General features: G+C 37.7%; 1 protein-coding gene across 1 annotated transcript in view; it reads right to left on the reverse strand.

Annotated features, from left to right (window-relative positions):
* Positions 1 to 25,443, reverse strand: part of LOC136874262 (zinc finger protein 888) — a 110,911-nt gene that overhangs the window by 21,491 nt on the left and 63,977 nt on the right. Inside the window, exon 3 of the mRNA XM_067147885.2 lies at positions 17,229 to 17,324. Within this exon, the coding sequence (XP_067003986.2) occupies positions 17,229 to 17,324 (96 nt within the window). The remainder of the gene's footprint in view (positions 1 to 17,228; positions 17,325 to 25,443) is intronic.

Consider the following 25,443-nt stretch of genomic DNA (forward strand, 5'->3'; position numbering starts at 1 on the left):
GAGTGTAACACTATTCTTAGTAGCTATAAATGGCATCACATCATGCGTTAACCCTCCTGTAAAAGCTTGCCTCTTTGCTGATGACATGACTATTTTTTGCAGAGGTCGCAACCTGCCAACCACCCAAACAATTATACAAAATTCTCTTGAAGATATTGGCAAATGGGGAAAACACACAGGCTTTACCTTTTCTTCAACCAAAACCAAATGCATCTTATTTTCCAAACAAAAGAGTGATAGTAACTGCCCAGAATTGTACCTCAAGGGAAATAAAATTGAGATAGTAAATGAAATAAAAATACTAGGAATGACCTTTGACAGAAAATTAACATGGAACTCCCATCTATAAACTGTAAAAAAAAGATTGCTTGCATCGAATTAATATACTCAAATCATTGGCAGCTAACAACTGGGGAGCAGATCTTCATGTATTAATGTGCACTTACAAATCTATAATTCGCACCAAACTGGATTATAGTTCTATTATATATAATTCAGCTACAGCATCCTCATTGAAAATGCTTGACCCGATTCAAAACATGTCTCTCAGAATTGTCCTGGGAGCATTCAAAACTAGCCCGATCTCAAATTTATTAATAGAAGCTAATGAACCCCCGCTTCGGACTCGTAGAAAACAACTGACTATCAACTACGCAGTGAAGATAGCGGCCTCTCCTCACTCCAGAGCACACGAGTATGTTTTCCTACGCTATCAGCCTCAACGCTATTCCTCGCAACAAAAGAGACATATTCCCTTCCATGTTATGTTTACGCAATACTTACAGGAAATTAATTCTTCAGTTCCCCCGATTGCTTCAAGAACTAAAAAAGACATCACATTCCCTCCATGGAAAGCTGAACCACCACCAACAATATTAGATTTAAGTGAATTCAATAAAGAAACAACAGACAGTACTGTATTTAAACAAATGTTATCTGAAAAGTGTGAAAGTCTGCCCAGACACACTCCTATATACATTGATGGCTCAAAAACCGAATATGGTAGGGGCTGTGCTGTTGTCCACCCCGATCATACAATGAAGTATGCACTACCAGCTACATGCTCCATATTCACATGTGAACTGTATGCTATTCTAAAAGCTATGGAATCCATAAAGAGTTCCCCCCAAAAAGAACCTTTTCTAATCCTTAGTGATTCTTTATCCACAGTAAAACTCATTCAAAATGCATCATCCTCAAATACATTAGCACAAGACATACTGCAAACTTACAATACCGTGAAAAATAAAGGACAGCAAGTTACCATAATATGGATTCCCTCACATAAGGGAATAAAAGGCAATGAACAAGCTGATATATCAGCTAAAGAAGCAACTCGTCTTCCTGTACATGATCCAAACTTTCTAATCCCCTACACCGATGTTGCTCCTTTTCTTACTACAAAGATCCGAAAACAGTGGTTAACTGAGTGGACAAGGGAACAACCCAGAAGACTCCATGATATCAGGCGTGGATCTACAGATAAATTTGATGTTTCATTCCTTCAGCGTCGAGAACAAGTGCTCATTACTAGAATACGTATAGGCCATAGCAAACTTAGCCATAGCATCTTTTCTAAGAAACCTCCACCAATAAGTAACACCTGTCAAAAAAGAAAGACTGTTGACCACATTTTACTAGAATGTCATCTATACGATCAACAAAGACAGTTGTGTAATTTAAACCAGAATAATAGAGTATGTGACATCTTCAACAAAGATACTCAGTGTAAAAACATAATTAAGTTTTTTAGACAAACAAATCTATTCAATGACATATAATTACTATCTGATCAATATGTACTGTTGTTATTTTTACAATTGTAACTCTATGTAATCAATGTAATAATCCTGTATGTATAATTATGAATGTCGCGATATGACTTTCTAAGTTAAAGTGACAATAAATAAAATAAAAAAACAGTATAGAGTGTCTGACATGAAGTTAAGGTAATATAAATGACAGCATATCCACACGACCCTAAAAACATACTTGTTACACTAGTGTGCGTATAGATAGGAAAACTAACCTCACTGGGAGAATACAAGTTATTTATAAATATCATTAAGACTACCTAGGGGAACTTTCATTACACATAATTTGAAAAGAATGTATATTTAAAAAGAAGATAAAACTAGATTTTAGATAGGAATATAACAAATTAATTTCAATACCAAAAGTTACAAGACTAAATTATAAAAGTAACTGCTGAGAGTAGGCCTACAAATGATCAGTTAGGAAATCTGGGCATAACTTCCCCTCTTCAACTGTGAAAACTGAAATGAATAGAAACACTCACAGTATACAAAGAATACAGTATTAGAAGAAAACTATGACATGAACATGGAAATGATTGTTCAAATTGAGGAAGGTATACTGTTTATATGAGTAGTAACACAAATATTCAATAGAGCCACCTAGAGCACACTAGTGTTCCAAAATGTTCCATAGTTCAGATAAACACTTTGTTTGCCGCACTGGGACGCCCGGCATATCAAATATAAGAAATAAATTGACAATAGAGTCTCCCTTATCAATACAATATATCAAGTAAATGATATTACATCAGACTTGGGACTAGTTTCAGCCACTTAGTGGCCATCTTCAGCCAAACAGATCATGTGATAACTAAAACATATGTATACCAGGCAAAGACAATGTTGCAGGATTAATTATAACATTAACCCCTTGGGGTCCAATGTCGGACTTAGTCCGACATCATTAATTTTCAGTTCCGGTCCTATGTCGGACCTAGTCCGACACAACTTTGAGGTTATATATTTCATATGCTGGAGCAGAAATGGCGCCGAGCTTTACGCAGTGTACAGCCTTGGCATTTATCTCTTGCCTACTGCCATCTGCTGTTCATTCCTTTAAGCTGAATTGTGTTTTCTTTGGAGATAATTCCTCACTGTCACTGCTGAGTTTACTTTCGTTATCAACATGGCGTCCACCAGCCGCGGCATGGAGCCTAATGATATTTACGAACAGTTATGTGACAGTGGCGATACTGACGATGATTTGTTGACAGATTCTGATGGTGACAACCGGAATGGGCAAGGAGAAGAAAGAATTTTGAAGCCTGGTGCCATTATAGATTACACAGGCAAAATGGGAGGGGTCGATCGTGCTGATCACTACTGCTCATCTTATGGTATTGTAGTGAAAAGCCTGATGTGGTGGAGGAAATTGTACTGCTGAATGTTGGAGGTAGCTTTGGTGAACAGTTTTCACCTATATAATTTGCAACAAAAGGCAGAAAATAAGCTCGAGATGAATCACAAAACATTCAGGGACCGAGTTATTATGGGGCTTGTTGGGGACGTTAGGAACAAAAATGCCCGTAAGCGTGGCCGACGGAGCAGCTGTATCGAAGAACTTCGACTGAACTGGAAGCTACACATCATAGATGCTCGTCAGGATAAAAAAAACCAAGGACTGTGCCATGTGTTCCGACAGGAAAGTGAAAGGAGGCAGAAAGGAGACATAATTTTTTGTGAGACCTGTCCAGGGAACCCAGGACTACACCCGAACAAATGCTTCCGGAAGTACCATACTTAGAAAAAATATCGCTGATAATTTGGTTAACTTGACTGATAATAAATAAATTTGCAGTTCGTATTATTAATGTAAAAATTCAGCTTTTTACTTATGTAGTACTTCCTTCCCATATTTGCCTAATGTCAAATTGGACCTGTGCAGGATGCAGGTGGAAAATCAATTGGACCCCAAAGGTTAAAATACATATAATAAATATGGTTATGATCTTCTTGTCATAATATGATGCCTTTAAGTTGACTTAGGATGTCAGGCAAAGAATTAAATCTGGAAATGATAGTCAAAATTAAGAAGGAATAAATATACTGAAAATAAAGTAGAAAAGCCTAATGTAGAACAAACACTGACTTGCTGGAGGAAGCAGGCAGGCCATGGAAACAAAGGAGTGGATAGGGAACAAGCACTGACTTGGTGTAGGAAGCAGGCAACGTAAACAAGGGAGTAGAAAAGGAGAGAAGGGAAGGGGTAAAGAAGGGAAGGGAAACGTATGGGAGGGGGAGGAAGGAGAGAAGGGGCGTCCAAAGTGAGGCTGAAAGATGTGGAGAGAAAGACAGCTGCTGAAAGGGGAATTTAAAGAGATTATAAAAGAAAGAATTCTTTTTATATGGGACATAACTACTAAAGATAGGAATTAAAGGATCAAAAAATTATCGATTTCTCTGAAATTTCATTTAGATTGAAATCAGAATTGAAAAACTGTTCCAGATGTTTAAAACCATTCTCCGTACTATTGAGCAGGGGCCTTTCTGTATAACTTTGATAATTTTCATGTCTTAGTTGATATCAGGGAACTTATGGTTAGTATCACACATGTGCTGCCCCATGGTCAAAAATCTGTTATATTTCAGGGCGTTAACATGCTTTAAGTATCTTGTACTGAAGATCCTACCTGCTTGACCGATATAAGATGCATCACAATTTTTACAATTCAGTCTATAAATACCTGACTTGGTGAACTTATTCCTATGATTAATAGAACTGGTATTGTGTAAAATATCTGTGTTTCTGTTGCAAGTTTTGAAGGCTATTTTGATGTCAGGCTTTCTAAATATGTTTGTGATTTGGCAAAATTGTTTAATATTAAACGTAAAAGTAGGCAATATATTGTTTTGAGTTTTTCCTTTATTAAGGTGGTTGAAGGTTGGTGTTTTTGTTTATTCATGATTTTCTTTATAAAGGAGGTATTGCAGCCATTAAATTCAGCTATATAGCGAATGGTGTTTAATAAGTTTTTAAGTTCTTTTTAGACAGCGGGATGCTAAAAGTGCGGTGCACCATACTATGATATGCTGCACATTTATGGGCATATGGGTGTATGGAATCTTGATGGATTGTGTTAGCGGTTTGCATTGCTCCTCAAAAAATTTTCTAGCTCAATGAACCAGGTTGTCTGGTGATCATTAGATCCAATTAATTGATGTTTTTATTGTTCTCTGATTTTAGTATAAACTTAATATGTGGGTCAATGTGATTAAAATTGGATAGAATAGGGAACATGCATGATCCGGGGTTTTAATTAAAAATATGCTAATCTGATTCAAAATTTCATGCAGAATTCAAAAATGTGATCAGAATGTACAAATAATAACTCCAAACATGATAAAAATCTACGAAAATGTCACGTCACGCAAGTACGCGATCTCATTGGTCTGACGTCATCGTACAGGTTGACTGAATTAGCAGACGAAATAACACATAGTGTGCTGTGAGAAGCAGGATACACTTCGCGTATTTCTACTTTACGTTATTGTCTAGTATGGTTAAATTCGAGGTCTATACATTGGATAATAATCTGAGTGGTATATTTTAGACTTAAAATGAATCCTGCGCAGACAGTGAGGCAGAAAACTTGTAAATGGTGTAGAGTTCCGATGTGCAATAGCACATCGCATACCATACCAAACAAATTGTTTATACATGTTCCAAAGACGCTAAAACTAGGGAGAAATGGATTTTGGCGAGCCGGAGAAATGCTGGTGATATATCGGAAAAGTCTACAGTTTATTTTTTGAAGATTTTAACGTATGATGAATTTGTTTGAATTTTCAAATCACTTTTCCATGTCAGCTGTTCTAGTGGTAAAACTTTAAATTTTAATGTATGATGCTTTATTTAAATGCTTCAATTACATCTTGGAATATGAAAGTAGTAAACAGTACATTAAATAATGCTGATTATTAAAGTATTCTCCAAACCTAACCTATGTTTTGGGTGATCCATGTCAAGATAATAAATCAAAGAGGTTATGAACCATTTTGACAGCTCTAATTCTACCAATATATCTTGGCATGGGACAGTTACGTATGTCTTTATTGAAGAGCTTAATTGGTAAAGAAATTTAGGCTATATCTAAATACTCTATAATGTGACAAAGAATAGGCGTGTACATCATGAAAGGAAACAACGTGAATTTAACAAATGTATAACTCTACACAAAACCAATGCTTGTCTGTTGGGGTCTTATAAGTTAACAATGCTCAATTATAATAATTATCATAATATTAATAAAATAAATAACATAATTGCACACAGGTGAAAATAGTGATGTAGGTGTTTAAAATATTATCAAACTTAGCCTAAGTTTCAGGTTATACAAGCCAAGTCAATAAACCGAAGGGTAAAAATACCGCGCGAGTTGGCCGTGCGGTTAGGAGCGCGCAGCTGTGAGCTCGCATCCGGGAGATAGAAGGTTTTGAACCCCACTGCCGGCAGCCCTGAAGATGGTTTTCCGTGCTTTCCCATTTTCACACCAGGCAAATGCTGAGGCTGTACCTAAGGCCACGGCCGCTTTGTTCCCATTCCTAGGCCTTTCCTGTCCCATCGTCGCCATAAGACCTATATGTGACGGTGTGACGTAAAGCAAACAGCAAAAAAACAAAAAAAATTAAAAGTCACAGCACCCAAAGACATTCCTGTATTGAGCGACTAAAATGTCACCAGGACACTTTTCTTTCCTGATATGCTCAGCTTGTTAAAAGCCAAATGTAATTAATGTTATCGGCTTCACGCCCCGCTAACTACTTCTACGATTTTCGGAGACGCCGATGTGCAGGAATTTAGTCCTGCAGGAGTTATTTTACGTGCCAGTAAATCTACCGACACGAGGCTGACGTATTTGAGCACCTTCAACTACCACCGGACTGAACCAGGATCGAACCTGCCAAGTTGGGGTCAGAAGGCCAGCACCTCAACCGTCTGAACCACTCAGCCCAACTTGTGAAAACTAGATGAAGTCGTATTTATCTTTATCATGTTTAACTTTTTCCCTCCACAAATATATTTAATTATCTTTCATGGGCCCCGGAAATGGGTAGGCCAGTTGCCCCAACACCACAGAAGCGGACTAGTACTATAATGCTACCTATATGTTTATGTTAGTGCTGAAATCCGATTTCTTACTTTACTAATGCTGAAAGCCCGAAAATGTAATGTTATTCTTTAATAGAGGAATCAGTCTAGAAGGAAATGTTGAAAGTGATGTGAAATCTATCCAGGTTCGTTGTTATCCTAATACTATGGTTTACAGTACATTGCACGTATATTAAGAACGCCACTTACAAACTTGCTTGTTATCCGCTAATTTCTGCGGCCACAAAAGTCACGTTTTTCAAGAATGATGACATCTACACATGGTAGATTGTCTGACTGTGCTGTTTTGAACCTTTCTTCTGTCATTTCGAAGTTATTCGCGATCATGAATAATAAACAATCGGCTTTTAGCAACGGCTGATGCACAACGGCTGGCAGAGCTCCATGGGGTACTGGATCGTGACGTCACAGCGCGCCGCTTACGTCAGAGGCCGTTTCACTCGCCTTGCGGAAAGGCACTATTAAATATTTTTTTAATGGTAGAAAACAAGGCAACATACCACAATGTAATACGCTAACGTACTATTTCATTGGTGTACTTTTCAAAAAAAATATTTTTGAAAATGATGCATGTTCCCAATGGTGATGGCTTCAGTTCCACGTACGTTCATGAGCGTAAGAGTGTCATACACATTTATTGTTCAAAAATAATATTACTAAAGATGTTATTAATTTTGGTGTGTTCTAAATGATCCAGATAGATTTTAGCTAGGATGCCTCATGCCAGCGATCCCATAGCTAACCCATTTTCCTGATAAATGGTATTGTCAAATGTGAAATAATTGTTCTTCAAAATCATTTTTAGAATAGAGATGAAAACTTGAATCTGAAGTGGGCTCGGGCCACTGTGTTTATTTACACTGTTTTGAATCATGGGACAAAATTTTGAAATCGGAATGTTTGGGTGCATGTTAACAATATCAAGGGAATGCAAAGAAAACTTGAGTTGAATAGTAATATGATTTAGTTTTTCAACCAAATCATTAGTGTTCTTAATAGAATTCCCGGATGAAAATATTTAATTTCTTTGAGGAAAAGTTAGATGAAATGTGATATTTTATATTAAGGACTGGGTCTGTAAAATGATGAGTCGGACAGGAATATCAGTTTTATGTATTTTGGGAAGTGCTGGATTCATGTTAATTAACTTATCATTTATCATCTGTTGATAGACATTATGTATTTTTAGTGTTTATTTAAGCTGATGCTGCATTTTTAGTGCATGAGTAGAGAAGATGAGCTTCGGCTTTTGTTACGATAAGATCATTGTCAGTGATTTTCTTCTTAAAACCTAATATTTGTTTTTGTATTGGGAGTTTAGTTCGATATATATTATTACTATTGGTATTGATTATTGGGATGGAAGGGTTTCTGTTAGATATAGAGTTTAGGATGTTATTCACATTCTTTTTAGCTTCAGAGCTACTTTCTTCTTGTTTAACGGTAATGGTTTTGCGGGGGTTCAGCCGCTACCGCCACCGCGGGCCCACAGTAGAGCCTCCACCGCATTCACTATGCTAAGAGTCCATGCTTAACATCACAGACGCCATCTTGGAGGGGCTTAACCTTAATTTTTACGCGCAACATAGCAAGCCTAACCTAAGAGCCGCCTTCTTGGAGGGACCTAACCTTACTTTTACGGCAAGATGCCCTTCCCGACGCGGATTTTTCATAAGAGAGAATGCCTAACCTTACAGTTGCCAATTTGGACGAGCCTAACCTCACGTTTTATACCTGGGCTGCAGGTTTAACGTTACGCTGACCCCACGTTAACCTCTCAAGACTTGGAGTTGAACTTTTTAACGTTTTTAACTCAATATGACCCTGAATAGATGAGATGCGAGAAAATATCACATGACCAGCCATTTAGGCCACTAAATATGGCATCTTATGGTGTAACCCGTTTGTCGATATGACGTACCGTTGAGCAGCAGTTAATCTGTAAATGAAGGTCTGCAATATTGTAAAGATGCATATACTTTCGTATGTCGATCTGTATATATTCATTGATGTTGATTTGCAGCAATCGAGATGGCAGCTATACGTAGGCTCTTATGAGACATAGGATTTAAGGAGACGGCCTAGAAGCGGTTGCGCAAGATGACGGCTATACGTGATTTTGCACTCCCTCAAAATATGCACAGCCAAAATTAATGGAAATCTACAATCCATAATGGAAATTAATTTCTAAAAGTATTTTCTCATGTGCATCATTTCGATAAGAAGATCAATAAGGGAGATATCGCTAACGGAAGGTTTTTCAGCACAAGTCCCAATGGACTTAAAAGCGGGTGCGTGTAATGCGTATTTCTTATAACTTGAAGACTACTGAAGATATTTCAACCAAACTTTATATTTAGTATCCACCAGCCCAAAGGTAGGTTTTAAGGTCCATACCATTCAAATTTCCGGAATGGACTGTGGGTTTATAGGGAACCGAAACGGTGATTATAATCTCCCAAAATATATACAAGACCAACCTGACTGAAATTCGACCAATCTTGATGGAAATCCACTTCTAAAACTTTTCCTCATGTGCATATTTTCAACAGGCAGATTAATAAGGGAGATGCCATAACGGTCGGATTACAGATTAAGTCCAGTGGACATAGTCCAAAGGATGTTGAACGAGGAGCAGATTCCTTATCTATCTTCTTCTATATAAACAAAATCGTAACGACCGTATGTCTGTACACTGATTATTTTGGCGAAATGTTCATATACCAATCAGTTTAAGAGGGTAATAATGACCATCTGCATTTTTTTTAGCTTTAGTTTCCTGAAAGTCCTAATTTTACCCCACCCCCCGGCACCCAAACTCAAGACTCTGTCACAAACTGCCAGACGAGCTAGAAAATTGAAATTAGACAAAATTATACCTTTTAGCTGGTACCAACGGAAAACTTCAATGATATTTAAATTTTTCACTTTTATCTCCGAAGAATATCGAAATACGAAGGCAATTTTAATGATAGGCAGTTTCGAGCTATTTCGTGGGATAAACGGGAAGTCCTATCACATAACGGATGCTACAATCTCTGTTCAATTTGGAGTGATCATATGACTTTTTGTCGTATTTGTATCCCTTATACGTCAAATTTGTCTCTATTTATCCATTTTAAATAAATTTTGGTTTTTTACACAGATAATTAATATCTGAATCACTTATAGGAAAGATAGAATAATCAAATTCTACACGAACATTGGCCCAACCAGTAGTCATATGTGTGCCAAATGCTATGTTTGTGGCTGTCACATAATTATCCAAAAGTAAAGCAATGTGAGATAATTTTACTCAGATTACACCCTTTTTAACGTTTTTAACTCAATATGACCCTGAATAGATCAGATGCGAGAAAATATCACAGGACCAGCCATTTAGGCCACTAAATATGGCATCTTATGGTGCAACCCATTTGTCGATATGACGTACCGTTGAGCAGCAGTTAATCTGTAAATGAAGGTCTGCAATATTGTACAATATGGCACACCTCCACGCCACTAATTTAAAATTTGCGCCAGTTGAAACTCCTCTGCTGGAGGAAGTCTGAACTTTATCTACGCTATTAATTCTCTACTTTCTCAGAAGATGTCACCACGTGGAAAATTTTGAGTTTTTGAACTGTGTCATTTTTGATGTGGTTTTGTTTCGCTTGAAGTAAGAAGTGTGAACTTTCTCTTCTAGAGGACACTACTGAAGATCAACAATAGTGCAACCTAGTGCGGAGTCAAAGAACAATTTTGTTGGAGAAATTTTTATTTCAAATGTTTGTTCTTTGCTAAATTTCTTTCAGTCATTGGTTAAGTTGGCAATATTAACCCCTTCTTTCCCCTTGTTTTAAATCTAGCCTATCCCGAATTTCTTTGAGTTATTTCCGACCAATCCGATGTATCTTCCCCCAACTTGGACATGTTTCTGTACCCTAGCCAATAAAGATTTTGCGGGAGGGTGTTTTCATTCCCCTAACGCCTCGAACCTTCTGCGAGAGGATATAAACTGCTGATTTTAGGGTCTCCGGGCCACTTCTGTTCCATCTCTCAGTGTATAAAGGACATAGCAGGAGGCGGGAAGCGCCTCTTTCCTCTGCAGCGGTCATCAATAAGGTAATGGCCGATTAATAAATTCTTTCTTTGCTAGCTCAGCAGTTTAACTCTCGGGGCGGGTGCGAAGCGTTCCACCATGTAACCTTTTCCTAAAATGTAACGACTCTTTTCATCTATTCTCTTTTAAAGCTACATACTGGGATAGAGAGTGCTAACCCTCTCGAGCTCCCACTCATATTGTTTTGAGGTGAACTTATTTTTCTCAACCTATTCTTCGTTAACGTAAAACAAATTGTTCTCTTCTTAAGTCACCTCTTTGGTATGGGATTAGCCCTGGTATTAACGGCCTAGCGCCAAGTAGGTCTTAATCAAAGTGTATTAGGAGTGCAAGTTCACCTCCTCTCAAATTGTTATTTTAGAGGTCATGTAATCAACCTTCTTTTCATTTAATAGACCTCAGTAGGTTGGGTATTGTACCCCTGTGTATATATCCTTAGAGGACAGCTTGAAGGTAGAGTTTGGTGTGGCCTTTGAGAGGCTTAAATTTTGAGAGCGAGTGGCTCTTTTGAAAATTGAGTGTTGTATGCCTCGTGGAGGCTTTTCAGTGTAATTTGGAGCAAGGGCTCCTAGGTATGAATGGGGTTTTCTGCCCCTCTGTTAAAACTTGTGTTTGGGGTAAAACTGAGCTGATTGCCCAAGTATTGTAAAGACAGGGCACGAAGCCCAAATCCTGTAAATATTGTAACTACCCTTTGGACTTGCTACTTTGTACCTGCCATGCTTGTTATTTCCTTGTTTTTGAAAAGAAAATATAACCTTGTTAACTTTTACATTAACTTTGATTCCGTAGTTTGAGACCCGTTCACGCCCGCACCTTCTTTCACGCATAACTACCACATAAAACACGGTAACAGGAAAGATAGAATAATCAAATTCTACACGAACATTGGCCCAACCAGTAGTCATATGTGTGCCAAATGCTATGTTTGTGGCTGTCACATAATTATCCAAAAGTAAAGCAATGTGAGATAATTTTACTCAGATTACACCCTTTTTAACATTTTTAACTCAATATGACCCTGAATAGATCAGATGCGAGAAAATATCACAGGACCAGCCATTTAGGCCACTAAATATGGCATCTTATGGTGCAACCCATTTGTCGATATGACGTACCGTTGAGCAGCAGTTAATCTGTAAATGAAGGTCTGCAATATTGTAAACATGCATATACTTTCGTATGTCGATCTGTATATATTCACTGATGTCAATTTGCAGCAATCGAGAAAGGGTGTGTCTGGCATTGTAATCAGTATTACTCACATCGACTTTGACTGGCAGTAGGAATGGGGTCCTTCCCCAACTCCTGTGTAAGGAGTAAGGAGGCCCTACCATTGCAAAGTCCACCTCCTTAGCGTAACTGTTAGTGTTTTTAGCTGCCGTCCTGGGGGGCGTTGGTTCGATGCCCGGTACTATAAGAAATTTACGAATGGCAGGAGGGCTGGTATGTGGTTGAAATGACACATGCAACTCTCCTCAATGGGGGTGTGCCTGAAAAGAGCTGAACCACCTTGGGGTGAGGACACAAGTTAACTTTAACCATTACAATGAATAATACCCTTCTTGATTTGACTTGCAGAAGGCAATAGAGCATGCAATTTTGTTCAGAACTCCCCTACCAGATTGTGTTTGGCTGTAGGCAAGAGTGCCCACCATTACAAATAAATTTAACCTTCTAAAATATGATTGGCATTAGGTATAGTGGCCTGCTATTTTAATGGAAACTCTGTGTGACTGGCAGTAGTTTGGTACAAGGATAACTGCATAAGTCAATTTTGACTGGTAGTAGGGAAGTTTCCTGCCATTATAATAAAAACTCCTCAACTGTAATCTTTCTGGAAGTAGGAAGAGGGTCTGCCATAGTAACAAAAATTCCCCAAATCGATTTTTACCGTACAGTAGGCAATGGGGCCTGACATTATAATGTAAACTCCCCAACTTGATTGTGAATGGCAGTAGGCAAGTGAGCCTGCCGTTATCATCACAACTCCGTAACCCACACTTTACATTGGAGACAACGTATGAGGACCCCCCATGCTCTTTCTCAGGTAACGCTATGAGACATGCAATTTTAAAACAATCTTAATTACTGCATGTGCAGTAATTTACTTCGATATCTGTATGCAATTCAGAAGCCATAGCGAAGCACAGGTACACTTGCTAGTAATAACAAAAATTACAGAAACACCTGAGAAAAAAATGCACTGGCAGAAAATGCAAGAAGACCAAGAAGACAATAGTGTACCGGTTACGACCTGTACATAAGTATTTTTTGAGCATAAGTTACGTTTATTTACCACGCGTAATGTTCCGAGCGCGTCTGGTTTGTTTACCAGCAGCGAGGACCAGCTAGCGAGTGTGTGACGACTGTGAGCTGTGACGTAGCCACAGGGGCTAGCTAGACCGCCCGCTCGTCTCAACACGTGTTACCAGCCTTGACTGGTATTTTCTGGATTCCACGTCACTCGTTCTAGAGAGTTCGATTGAGAAAATTTTGAAATTTCTATAATAATGATGCTAGCGAATCGAGCGATATGTCATCTTGTTTGGGATCACCTAAATGTCCCAATGCTCGAGTTTCAAGCAAATCCATCGAGGGATTCGGGAGATATTCAATCAAACCGTATTATGACATAGACATCCCGGATTGAATAAAAGGGGACCTACTATAGCCTATTCACACAGTCTCAGCTGAGTAGTCAGCAGGGACACTCTTGCTGCTACTACCATCGTGGAACTCTGTCATTATACAAGTGTGGGAAGACGATTCTTCCAAGTTTTATAAAGTGGACTCATAAGACTTCGAGTGTTGTAGAAATTTTTGTAAGTCTTCGTAATTGAACTTGGAATTTTTCTAAGTGTTCACTGAATGGACTTGTTTTATTTACATGGGTTCGAGACCCGAATTCTTCTAAGTGTTCATTGAATGGACTTGTATTATTTACGTGTCTTCGAAGTTGGAATTTTTCTAAGTGTTAATTGAATGGACTTGTATTATTTACGTGCCGTCGAGACTGAAACTTTTCTAAGTGTTTGGACTTGTATTATTTACGTGTCTTCGAAGCTGGAATTTTCTAAGTGTTCACTGAATGGACTTGTATTATTTTCATGTGTTCGAGATCAGAACTTTTCTACGTGATCCTTGAATGGACTTGTATTATTTACGAGTATTCGAGATTGGAAATTTTCTAAGTGTTCGTAAAATGGACTTGTGTTATTTACGTGGAATATTTGCAACTGTTGAGGAACTCATTCTTCTAAGAGACAGTGACTGATTAACATTGCTAGTGAAAAAGACTTATAAATTTCGTCAGCGAATTTATTTATGTGAATGGACTTGTGTTTTCGTCAGTGGTCACTCAAAGACTTTATGAATTTCACCAGTGATTAACTTTAAATATATTCAGACTTCCAGGTGAATGGACTTGTGTTTTTCATTCGAGTTTAGGCAAAGACTTGCACCTTCGCCAGTAATGAGTTTAACTATAATTTCACAAGAAGGGACTTGTAACTTTTCGTTGCCAAACGTTATTCAGAGACGAAGATTTTCCTAGTGATGAACTCTAAAATTAGTAATACCACTCATATCATTTTAGGAGTGTTGGAAGTCTTGATGTACAATTATCAAGATCTCTGCTTATAAGTTGATCATCCAAGGTGTTCATGGACTCAGTGCTACTAGTGACCTTGGGAACATCAATCCTCTCAGTCTCATTGGGCTGAGGTAGTACATGACTATCTACAACATCGCCTGGATCATTGGGGTTCAACCCGGGCCTCAGAGTTCGAGACATCTCTACTTTTAAAGATAAAAATTTCATTGTTCCGTATTGAAATTATTGATGTTAAAAATTAAATATTTGAAAAGGAGGTTCAACCTATTCAATACTTAAAAGAAAGAAATGCAGTAATCACATTCCTATTTAAATGGGACCGGTTTCGACCTTAGTCCAGGTCATCATCAGCCGTAAAAACATGTACAATGTTTATGAATATTGGAGGTCAGTTTCACACTCTGATAGGCACAAAGACACGACACCACATTCTGTCACAACACTATCAACTAATATACGAAGATCAAAAAACTTGAAGTCGCAGACGAATAGATTTGTAGTAGAAAGCCGCCAGCTCCTGGTGATCAGCGCGGCACATTCAAGGTCATGCGCAGTGGTCGGACGCCAAAGTAGAGTGGAGAATGTTTTGAAGGTCCAGAATTTGTTACGGTTGCGGGAAGTTAAGTACGTATATAAAAATATACGACGCAAATCAGAATAATTGAATGAGTACTTGTACTCCTGCTAAGTTCAACTGTTTTCCAAGTGATCTCGCACGCCAAGGCAACTGGTTGAACCCTTTTAGAGCAGGGTGGATGACAGCAGCCTTTGGGGAACACCCCCGTGAATACTGCGAATGAATAAATGCAAAAGCAGACGCGATCACTTGGCCACCTTCCTACCATCAATGGCTCCAAGACAGAAATGTCTCGCATCTGAGCCACCCTGCCCTCCAATGACCTCTAGCATGTCATCACTGAAGTCGCAGATGGCAGTTATTCTGACATACTAGCACGATCGGTACAGGAAGTCTGGCTTCGAGCTGTGCTTCAAGTAATTGATTTGCTACAGTTTGCCGTGTTATTCTGATGCCATTTGGAGCTCTACTGCCTGCTGCAGATGTCGTATGATCCACCACAGACATGCGGCAAATTTGGCGTTCTTCCATTACCATAATGGCCAATGTGTGGCTAGACTCCGGTCTTCTTGAGACAACGCCATCCTGTGACCATTGTTGCCAACACCAAGGCACCGTAGATACATCCCTGCCAAATCTTTATGCGATATCATCGAAGGAACATCCACTTTATTGTAGCCCTATCTCAAAGCCTCATTCAAACTCAGTCATTTTCTGATCCTGCCATCTTTTCCTCCTTAAAGGCATGAATGACCCACACCTACGTCACAATATTAGACCCAAATGAAGTGCAGAATGCATATTTAAAGCAAACTTGATTTTCAAGGCCATAGTGGCACTACTGACACCAGTCTTCATCGCTATCACATAAATATGAATAGGTGTCATCTTTCAGATGTGCAAACACGTCATCCGAATTCCGTTTATCTACCAAAATTAACTGAGCATCTATATATATCGTCACTGATATTCTGGATACCATTGGCATGTCACAACCTGCATATTGCAGAATGGCACGTCTTTTGTCTGCTGCAACCTTTACTTCACATGTTTCTCATGAAGATATCTGAGCATCTGCAGAAAATAAATATCCTGGCTGAGTTTGAAAAAAAAATCATGTTAGTTAACCAGGGTAAAATAATTACGAAAATTAATAAATGATAATGCAGAAGAATAGGAAATAACTTAAAAAGAGAAATGAATATAAAAATAATGAGGCAAAATTTAAAAAGGAGTAAATGGCAAAGCCAGACAAAAAATAAAAATAAAAACGCATTTCTCTAATGACGGGGCCACGATCAGGATTTATATATATCAGCAATCTGTATAATGCACCAGTTAAAAGATCACACATCATTAAAACCCCAGCCGTGGTTAGAATATTCCAACAATTATTATTTATTGAAAGAATGGATGGGTTTTACACTTCTCAATTCATATTTTATAATAATTATTAGAAGTATGTGATTTGAGAGAACCTGATGATATTCTTTGAAGAATGGTGTATTTCCCTCAAATATATTCATAACGCCTTTCCAATTTCTTTTATGCTATATTTTGTATTTTTGGTACCCTGATATTGTTAAATCTAACAATTATATACAAGCTCCACTGAAGGTAGAAATAATGAATGAATATATGACATTTTATTTTAATTAAGTTCTTTCTATTTCAGGGAAAGTCTGTTCTTAGATTTTCTTTCTCAGATATTTTCTCAACTGTATATGTTCATAAATTAGTTTCAACAGACTGAGGAACTAAAATTATAAATTAATTGATTTGAAATTGAAAAGAAATGGCTCCTACAATAACATCTGTCATGATACCTAGTGGGAGGTCACGGAACCTCTTGAGGAAGATATTAAAATTAGGTACAAAAACTGCCAATCTTATACAAAATTATATTTTCCCTAGGATCTTTGAATTGTGTGCAGTGAAATTACGGGTACAGCCGTCTCTCACTATTTCCATTATCAGACAATGGCATATCAGATTATGTACATTACCTCAAAAGCATTTTCTTGTGTTCGACCCAGCTCTATCAACTCTGATTTGGTTTCTTGTTTCAGAGATACCATTTTTGATACAAGTTCAAAATTTCCCTGTGGAAAAGAATACATATTAGATAAGATCTTCACATACATGTGCCAATCTAGTCACCAACAAATAAGCTTCATAATTAATTACCTGACAGTATTTGGAATTCAAAAGGAAAAACTGGGGCAACTACTCATTTATAGGAGAAGGAGCACGGGATCAGAATAAAATATCGAGGGACATGTTAAAAAAATTTCCAAGTTTTTTAAATGTTTAAGAAAAAGATAGCGGAACGACTGATAGGGAATTTGCCACCTAATCAACAGCCCTAAATGTAGGTAACTGACTGATTGATTGATTGATTGATTGATTTATTGATTGATTGATTGAATGAGTTAATTTGAATATTTTGCTAATGTTTAGGGCAAAGTTTATATTAAGAGCATTATTAAAACCAAGATGCATTACATGAGATGAAAAATATTCCATTTTAATGCTCAGGGATAATGTTCTTATTTTATCACAGATAACGCACTCTAAAGTATCACAGTGACATTTGGAAAAATGTACAGAAATACTGATAACAGTCACAACCAACGAAGTTAAGAAAGTTCTGTACTCTACTTAATCCAGGGCGAGAGGGGTCGATGATATTCCTATCACGTTTATAAACAATTTTGCTGGTACTGTTCTTCCCATTCTCATCACATTTTCAATTATTGTCTGAGGAATGGTTCATTATCAACAATTTGGAAGTTAGCTAATGTAATCCCACTTCCTAAGAACTCAGTTCCAAAACTTCTATCCATTTACCAGCAAACCTCTATTCTTCCTGCCCTCTCCACAGCACTAGAATGGTTGGCCCATGTTCAAATACACGAATAGCTGCACTCTCTCCCTTTTGGATCCCCTGCAGTCTGGCTTCAAGAAAGGCCATAGTATATCAACTGCCTCACTGAAAGTGGCCGATGACATCAGACAAGCAATGAATGAAAGACGAATGACTATACTCACATTTCTCGAATTCAGCAGTGCTTTTGACATGATCAAGAACCAGATATTCTTATTTAAACTGAATTATTTTTCATTTCTAAAGCTTTTCCTCATGATATTACTTCACAGTGGCAGGTCACGAAGTCTGCAGCGCCACAGGGTCTAGTCCTTGGTCCTCTCCTGTTTGCCCTCTACATTAATGATATCTCCTCTAAAGTATAGTATAATAAACATCACCATTTTTTCCCGATAACCTCCAAATTTACTCCTATATATTATCAAATACAAGAAGATATATTAACTCTGACCTTCAACAACTCAGTGTGTACACCAGTGAAAACACTCTCCTCCCCAACTCAAAAATCTCAAACAACAATATTCAGTTCTCAGAAATTACAAACATTATACTATTCCTCCCGTGACACTAAAGGCAACCATAATCCCGTTCACTAAGGAAGTGAAGTAAAAAGGTTTGAGGGCCCTGACTGAAATTCTTGACTGGTCTGCACACATAAGGAATACATGTAGAAGGATGTACATTATGCCACAATCCTTGATATATGCCCTAATGGTATCAAATAGGTCGATCTTTCTCTACCCTTTGATAGACACCCTGTGAAATGAGATAAGGACATTTTGCCACAAGATACAGAGATCCAATTTCTCCAAACTTTGATACTACCAATACTTGACTAATAACAAAAATAAATAAAATAAAATAAATAAAATAAAAATTTTTTTTACAACATATAATAACGGATGTAAGTGTGAGGGTGTGTGTGTAAATGATGCATCTCCTCCTAAATCGCTGGAGCAATTTCAACCAAACTTGGTACACTTATGACTTACTGTCTGTAGATAAGAACTGTGAGGGTAAGCCATCTATAGCACCCTCAAAGGTGGGGGTCAGGGGGGTTAGGTATAAAAATAATACAAAATAGTGTCGAACCCACAGTTTTTGAAGTCGGTGAGATGAATAGTGACACTCCCGACTTTTTAAAAGTCAAAAGTTCAGTTTCCTATCTGGTGGGGGGCAAGAGGGAAGTGAGATATAAAAATAATCAAAAATAGTGTGGAATCCATAGTTTTTTGGGTCGCTGAGATGAATAGTAACATTCCGGAGTTTTTAAAGTCCAAGTTCGGGCACGTGGCTATCAACAAAAAATGTTACAAGCATGACTTAATACCTGGAAAATATACTGTGGGAGTAAGACGCCCCTGGAACCAGTAGGGAAGGGGATGAAATATAATCCACATTAATAAATGGAAGTTAGTTTGGAGCGACCTATATATATAAATTAAGGTAAAAAAATGAAAACAGACGTGAACTAATGAGACAGTTCCAGTCGTCTTAGAAACATAAAACTTGGTACCAGAGAAGATGATGATTTCAGGGTCCCTAAAAAATCAAAAATTCTCAAAATTCTCTGAAGGGGGCACGCTGGGAGTTTCAAATTTTCACAAGAACGCAGTTGAATATATTTAACCTATAGGTTTCATGGGCTTAAACGTTTCCTGAAAGTGCTAAATTTTAACCCCCTCCCCCATATCAAGATGGCAGCATAATCTGCCAGACGAGCTAGAAAACTGAAATTCGGCAAAATTATAGCTTTTAGCCTGTAACCTATGGAAAAATGACGAGATGTTTAAATGTTTATTTTTACTACCGAAAAATATTGAAATATGGAGGCAATTTAAAAAACAGTGCAGACCTTCCTTTCGAGGTATTTGGTGGCTAAACGGCAAGTCTCATCACAAAACGGATGGCACAATCTCTGCTCAATTCGGAGTGGTTTACAGCCTCGGTCCTCTGATATTTTGTCCGAGCTCTCTTTCTCTCTTACACAATAGATTTGGCTATACTTCTCGACTGTACGTAAATTTTGTGCTTTTACAAGTATATTTCATAGTTTGGCACTTATAGCAAATTTAGAATCTTTAAATTTGGCACGCACATTAACAAATATGTGAACCGAATTTCATGACTAACTTTCACATAAGTATGCGAAAAATCATATAATTTGTTTTAAAAAATGCACCCAAATTGAACCCTATCGAAGTTACTAATTCAATCCAACCCATAAATATGGGAGATATGAGAAAATGTTATAGGACCAACCATGTAGAACGATAAAAGGGGCGTCTTATGGCACAATCCAATTGTCGATATGAAGTACACTATAGGAGTAGTAAATCTCCAAATGAAGGCCTGCACTTAAAAATGTGCCCATGCCTGCCATCTTATGTTATCTTACTACATATAAACAAGGATATATGTTCGTGGGTGTGTGTGTAAATGGCATATCTCCTCCTAAACCACTGGAGCAATTTCAACCAAACTTGGTTCACTTATGACTTCTGACTTACTATCTGACGACTAGCAAGGTGGTGGTAAGCCATCCCTAGAACACTTAGGGATGGGGGCCAGGGGCTTAGGTATAACAATAATCAAAAATAGTGTCTAACCCACAGTTTTCAGGGTCGCTGAAATGAATAGTAACACTCCCGATTTTTTAAAACTCAAAGTTTAGTCCCCGTTAGCGTGGGGGAGGGGGGAGTGGGAATTAAAATAATTGAAAATAGTGTCAAATCCATTGTTTCCTGGGTAGCTGAGATGAATAGTAACATTCCAGATTTTTTAAAGTCCAAGTTCAGCCCCCCTTTGGTATAGCGGGTGAGAAAGGTGAAAAAAAAAAATTGTCCAAAATGACCGAGATAATGGACCTGAGAACCTTACACAAATTTCATCCTATTCAACGTTTCTAAAACAATCTTACTTTTAAATGGATGATAAACGAGAAAAATATATAATGGGACCAGCCATTTAGATTGCTAAATGAGGCCAGAGGCGTCTTACGGTACAATCCGGTTTTCGATATAATTCACCGTTTACCAGCAGTTATTCTGTAAATGAAGGTGAACATACATAAACTTTCGTATGTCGATCGATATTTACTCACTGAAGTCGATTTGTAGTGATCTAGAAAGGGTGTATCTGCCATTGTAATTAATACTTTACAAATATCGATAGTGAAGGTCAGCAGGAGGGCATCCGCTCTTGTAATCAATACTCCTCACATCGACTTTTGACTGGCAGTAGGAATGGGTTCCTCCTCAAACTCCTGCATACCATTGTAATGAATAGTGAATGAATGAATAATTCCCTATGGAATTATGGGACTATGGAATTAATGGTAGATTATTAAAATTAATCAAAGGTATTTATGCTGACAATCGAGCTGCAGTGAGAATTGATGGTAGAATGAGTTCTTGGTTCAGGGTACTTTCACGAGTTAGACAAGACTGCAATCTTTCACCTTTGTTGTTCGTGGTTTACATGGATCAACTGCCGAAAGGTACAAAGTGGCAGAGAGGGATTCAGTTAGGTGGAAATGTAGTAAGCAGCCTGACCTATTCTGATGACTTGGTCTTAATGGCATATTGTGCCATAAGCCTGCAGTCTAATATCTCGGGACTTGAAAATAGGTGCAATCAGTATGGTATGAAAATTAGTCTTTCGAAGACTAAACTGATGTCAGTAGGTAAGAAATTCTACAGAACAGAATGTCAGATTGGTGATACAAAACTGGAACAGGTAGATAATTTTAAGTATTTAGGTTGTGTGTATTACCACGATGGTAATATAGTAACTGAGACTGAATCAAGTTATAGTAAAGCTAATGCAGTGAGCTCGCAGTTGCGATCAGCAGTGTTCTGTACGAAGAAAGTCAGCTCCCGGACGAAACTATCGTTAAAACGGTCTGTTTTCAGACCCACCTGGATTTACAGGAGTGAAAGCTGGGTGGACTCAGGATATCTTAATCATAAGTTAGAAGTAACAGATATAAAAATAGCACAAATGATTGCTGGAACAAACGGGTGAGAACAATGGCAGGAGGGTACGCAGAATGAGAATATAAAGGCTAAATTAGGAATGAACTGGATGGATGAAACTGTATGCATAGGCGACTTCACTGGTGGGGTCATGTGAGATGAATGGAGGAGGAGAATTATGGAATCTGTTATGGGGAGTAAGAGAAGTAGAGTGAGACCATGACTCAGTTTCTGACGATTTAAAGATAAAAGGTATAGAACTAAATGTGGCCACAGCACTAGTTGCAAATCGAGGATTGTGGCGGTGTTTAGTAAATTAACAGAGGCTTGCAAACTAAACGCTGAAAAGCATAACGGTCTATAATGATAATGTACAAAGTAAATTAATAACTATTCTACACATCCTGAACAAGAAAACTCTTCAGTATTCAGCAAATTCGATATATGACATAACTGGTATTTGTAAATCCTGAGTTGTGTTAACTATTGTGTGCTATAGGTGAACCTGCCATCTCGTGGAGGGAATTTTCAGTTGTTTTTCAGAGCCAATTTAACATTTCTACTAACAAACTTGAGATGTCAGCTATATATATGACTCAAAACAGCTGAAATGGCCATATATCAAAAGCTGAGATTATGTACATATATACGCCACTACTCTCCTACAACAACTTTTTCTTAGGTGGTTCATAACACTAAAATATCAAAACTCTGGTGTGTTTAAAAGTTGGGGAGTGAGGCAGTGTTATGTGCAGGGTGCTACAAGAGAACTCCGAAAAATCTACTGTGATAAGTGGAATGGTATACAACTGCATATATTAAACCCAAATAGATTTTCAGCCACATATTATCTTTTTCCTTCTACAGTTTTGCTCTCATCCCGATGAGGTGAAATGTGTTGCACGTGAGGATTTGGCCCTAGTTTGAAGCCCAATGTGCTGGTTCATAATGTAAATTGTTCGTAATGTATACGAAGGGAAGGGTATAGGGACAATCACACTCACTCTTCTAATCAAAGCAAATAACAATTCTATTAAAATCCCGCATCCGATGGGAACCCAGGACACTCCGAACCAAAGGCCGCGGTGTGGATCATTCAGCCAATTGACCATTTTCAATCTTTTATATCCAGTACACATTGACTGAGTCAACTAAACTATTTACCATCAATAACTCATAAGCCTTTAAAGATTACAAAATGTTTGCAGCTAAACCGCAGATGTATGATGCTAATTAAGTGTTACAAAGCTAATGATCATAAGCAATTCCATGGCAAAATTTGACTAAACAATTCCGAGGTACAAGCAATGCTTAAGTTTACAAGAATTATGCTACACCCTATAAATTTCATTCCTAAATGGACTGCACAAGAAGTGAAGAACTTTTATGTATGCTATCTATGTCAAGTGTAGTAATAATAATAATAATAATAATAATAATAATAATAATAATAATAATAATAATAATAATAATAATAAAGTTACTGTATTTCCATATTTTGTCTTCTTAAAGGCTCTAAGGTATGGCAATACAATTGTTACATTATGTACAGCCAAATGACCAAAATTGTGGGAATATCACAGCAGAATCAATGGAAGTCAATGATTTTGTTGTATGTCTGATTTCCAGGGGTACAGTGACATTTCAGTGAATGGAACAATAAACCTTCAAATTGTCCACATATTGGGCAAGGAATACCCTACTGATAAAATGGAATAAGAATAAGGCTCTCTGAAGCTGAACAAACGCAGCACAATCTAAAATTAAAGGTACAAGCATCGTTCCATTTATTAGAGATATCTGGGATGTCCACCAGATGTTGAAATGCTGCACAAACGAATGACAATCCAGTCAATTTTATATTCCAAGACGGAACTTCTCACTGGTACACAGATATATGTTGAGGAACTATCAGACTGCTGGACTGGAGTTGGTCTTGTTCAAAGTCTTCCTATATTATCACCATCCTAGAGACATACTAAAGATATTCTGTAACATGACTGGGCAATTATCGTTGTAAGAATACTGACCACTTGCACTGCTCGTGCAGAACACTAAAACCAATGTCAAAACATTCCACCAAAAATGTCCACAAACACCACAATGGTCCATAAGGTAATGATATCAAGATTAAGAATCAAAATCGCCAAATTTAGCAAATTGAGGGGCACAAAGAAGAGACAAAATCATCACCCACACATGCATCTACATTTCCAATAACCAGCCCCATAAGCAGGCTAAGTAGCAGTAATTGTCTTGGTGCCAAAAATTATCAGATAGACTGATGAATATTACCATGGTGGACATGCTGAATATATATAATGATTTTCATAACTAATAGTGCTTTAGCCAATTAGACCTAACCAGTCTCTATCAGCAATTCATTTGAAAAAAGTGACCTAAATTGTATTAGCAGTAAGATTTTCATGTAGGCTGAGTAGATCTCAAATTAACTCTTACAGTCAGGTAAAAAATACCTGGACAGGCTGATAATCAAACTACGAGCTTCTAGGTAAGGGGAAGGGTCTTTTCCCCTGGACCAATGAACTGGCTAAGTAATTTTGATACCAACAGTAAAATGTAACCAAATGCTATTCTGAACTCTCTCACTGAAGGTAACCATCAGGGGGCTCACTACCTCATTTTCTGGAGGTGTGATGAGTACTAGTAATGTTTAACCACACCACTGTTGGAGCACTGTACATTCCTTTCATTGCAATATATGTGACACCTTCAACCATCAGTACACCGGGCAGAGATCAGTCAAGTCAGTATAGAGTGAAAGGGAAAATGGTGTGATGTCAGTGTTCCAAAGTCAGCAATTACCCACAACTTCCAGTAACAATGAATGACCTCGAGGGTTGAATCACTGCTGCTCTCATGGTCATCAACATGGACATGAATTGCGTATTAGCCTAACTAGACTACGGCCTAGATGTTCGGTGTGATAACAGGAAGAAGCATTAAGCACCCATTGTAGTGACTTTCAAAACATGAAAAGTTTAAATTTCTTATTATGTGTCAAGCGTTATTTTAAGTGAAAGACTTTACAAATTATAGATTTTTAAATTGCAAACCATACATCTAGAATAACACTGTACATTCATGAAGAAAAAGCAGTTTGCTATATGATTTCACCTCCAATATTGGCTTTCCTTAACATTAATTTGATATTAGGAACAAGATTGACATAAGAACATTATAAGAAATATCAAATCTTGAGATGATGAAGAAGAGTGTGCTCAAGTTCAACACAGTAACATTATTCCAAAACACCAAGGTGCCAAAACTTTGTCATGCAGGAGTTTACATATATGCCAGTATTACTACTGACATGTACTGGAATATGTCAACATC

The sequence above is a fragment of the Anabrus simplex genome, chromosome 5, assembly GCF_040414725.1.
Source record: "Anabrus simplex isolate iqAnaSimp1 chromosome 5, ASM4041472v1, whole genome shotgun sequence".
Lineage (NCBI taxonomy): Eukaryota > Metazoa > Arthropoda > Insecta > Orthoptera > Tettigoniidae > Anabrus > Anabrus simplex.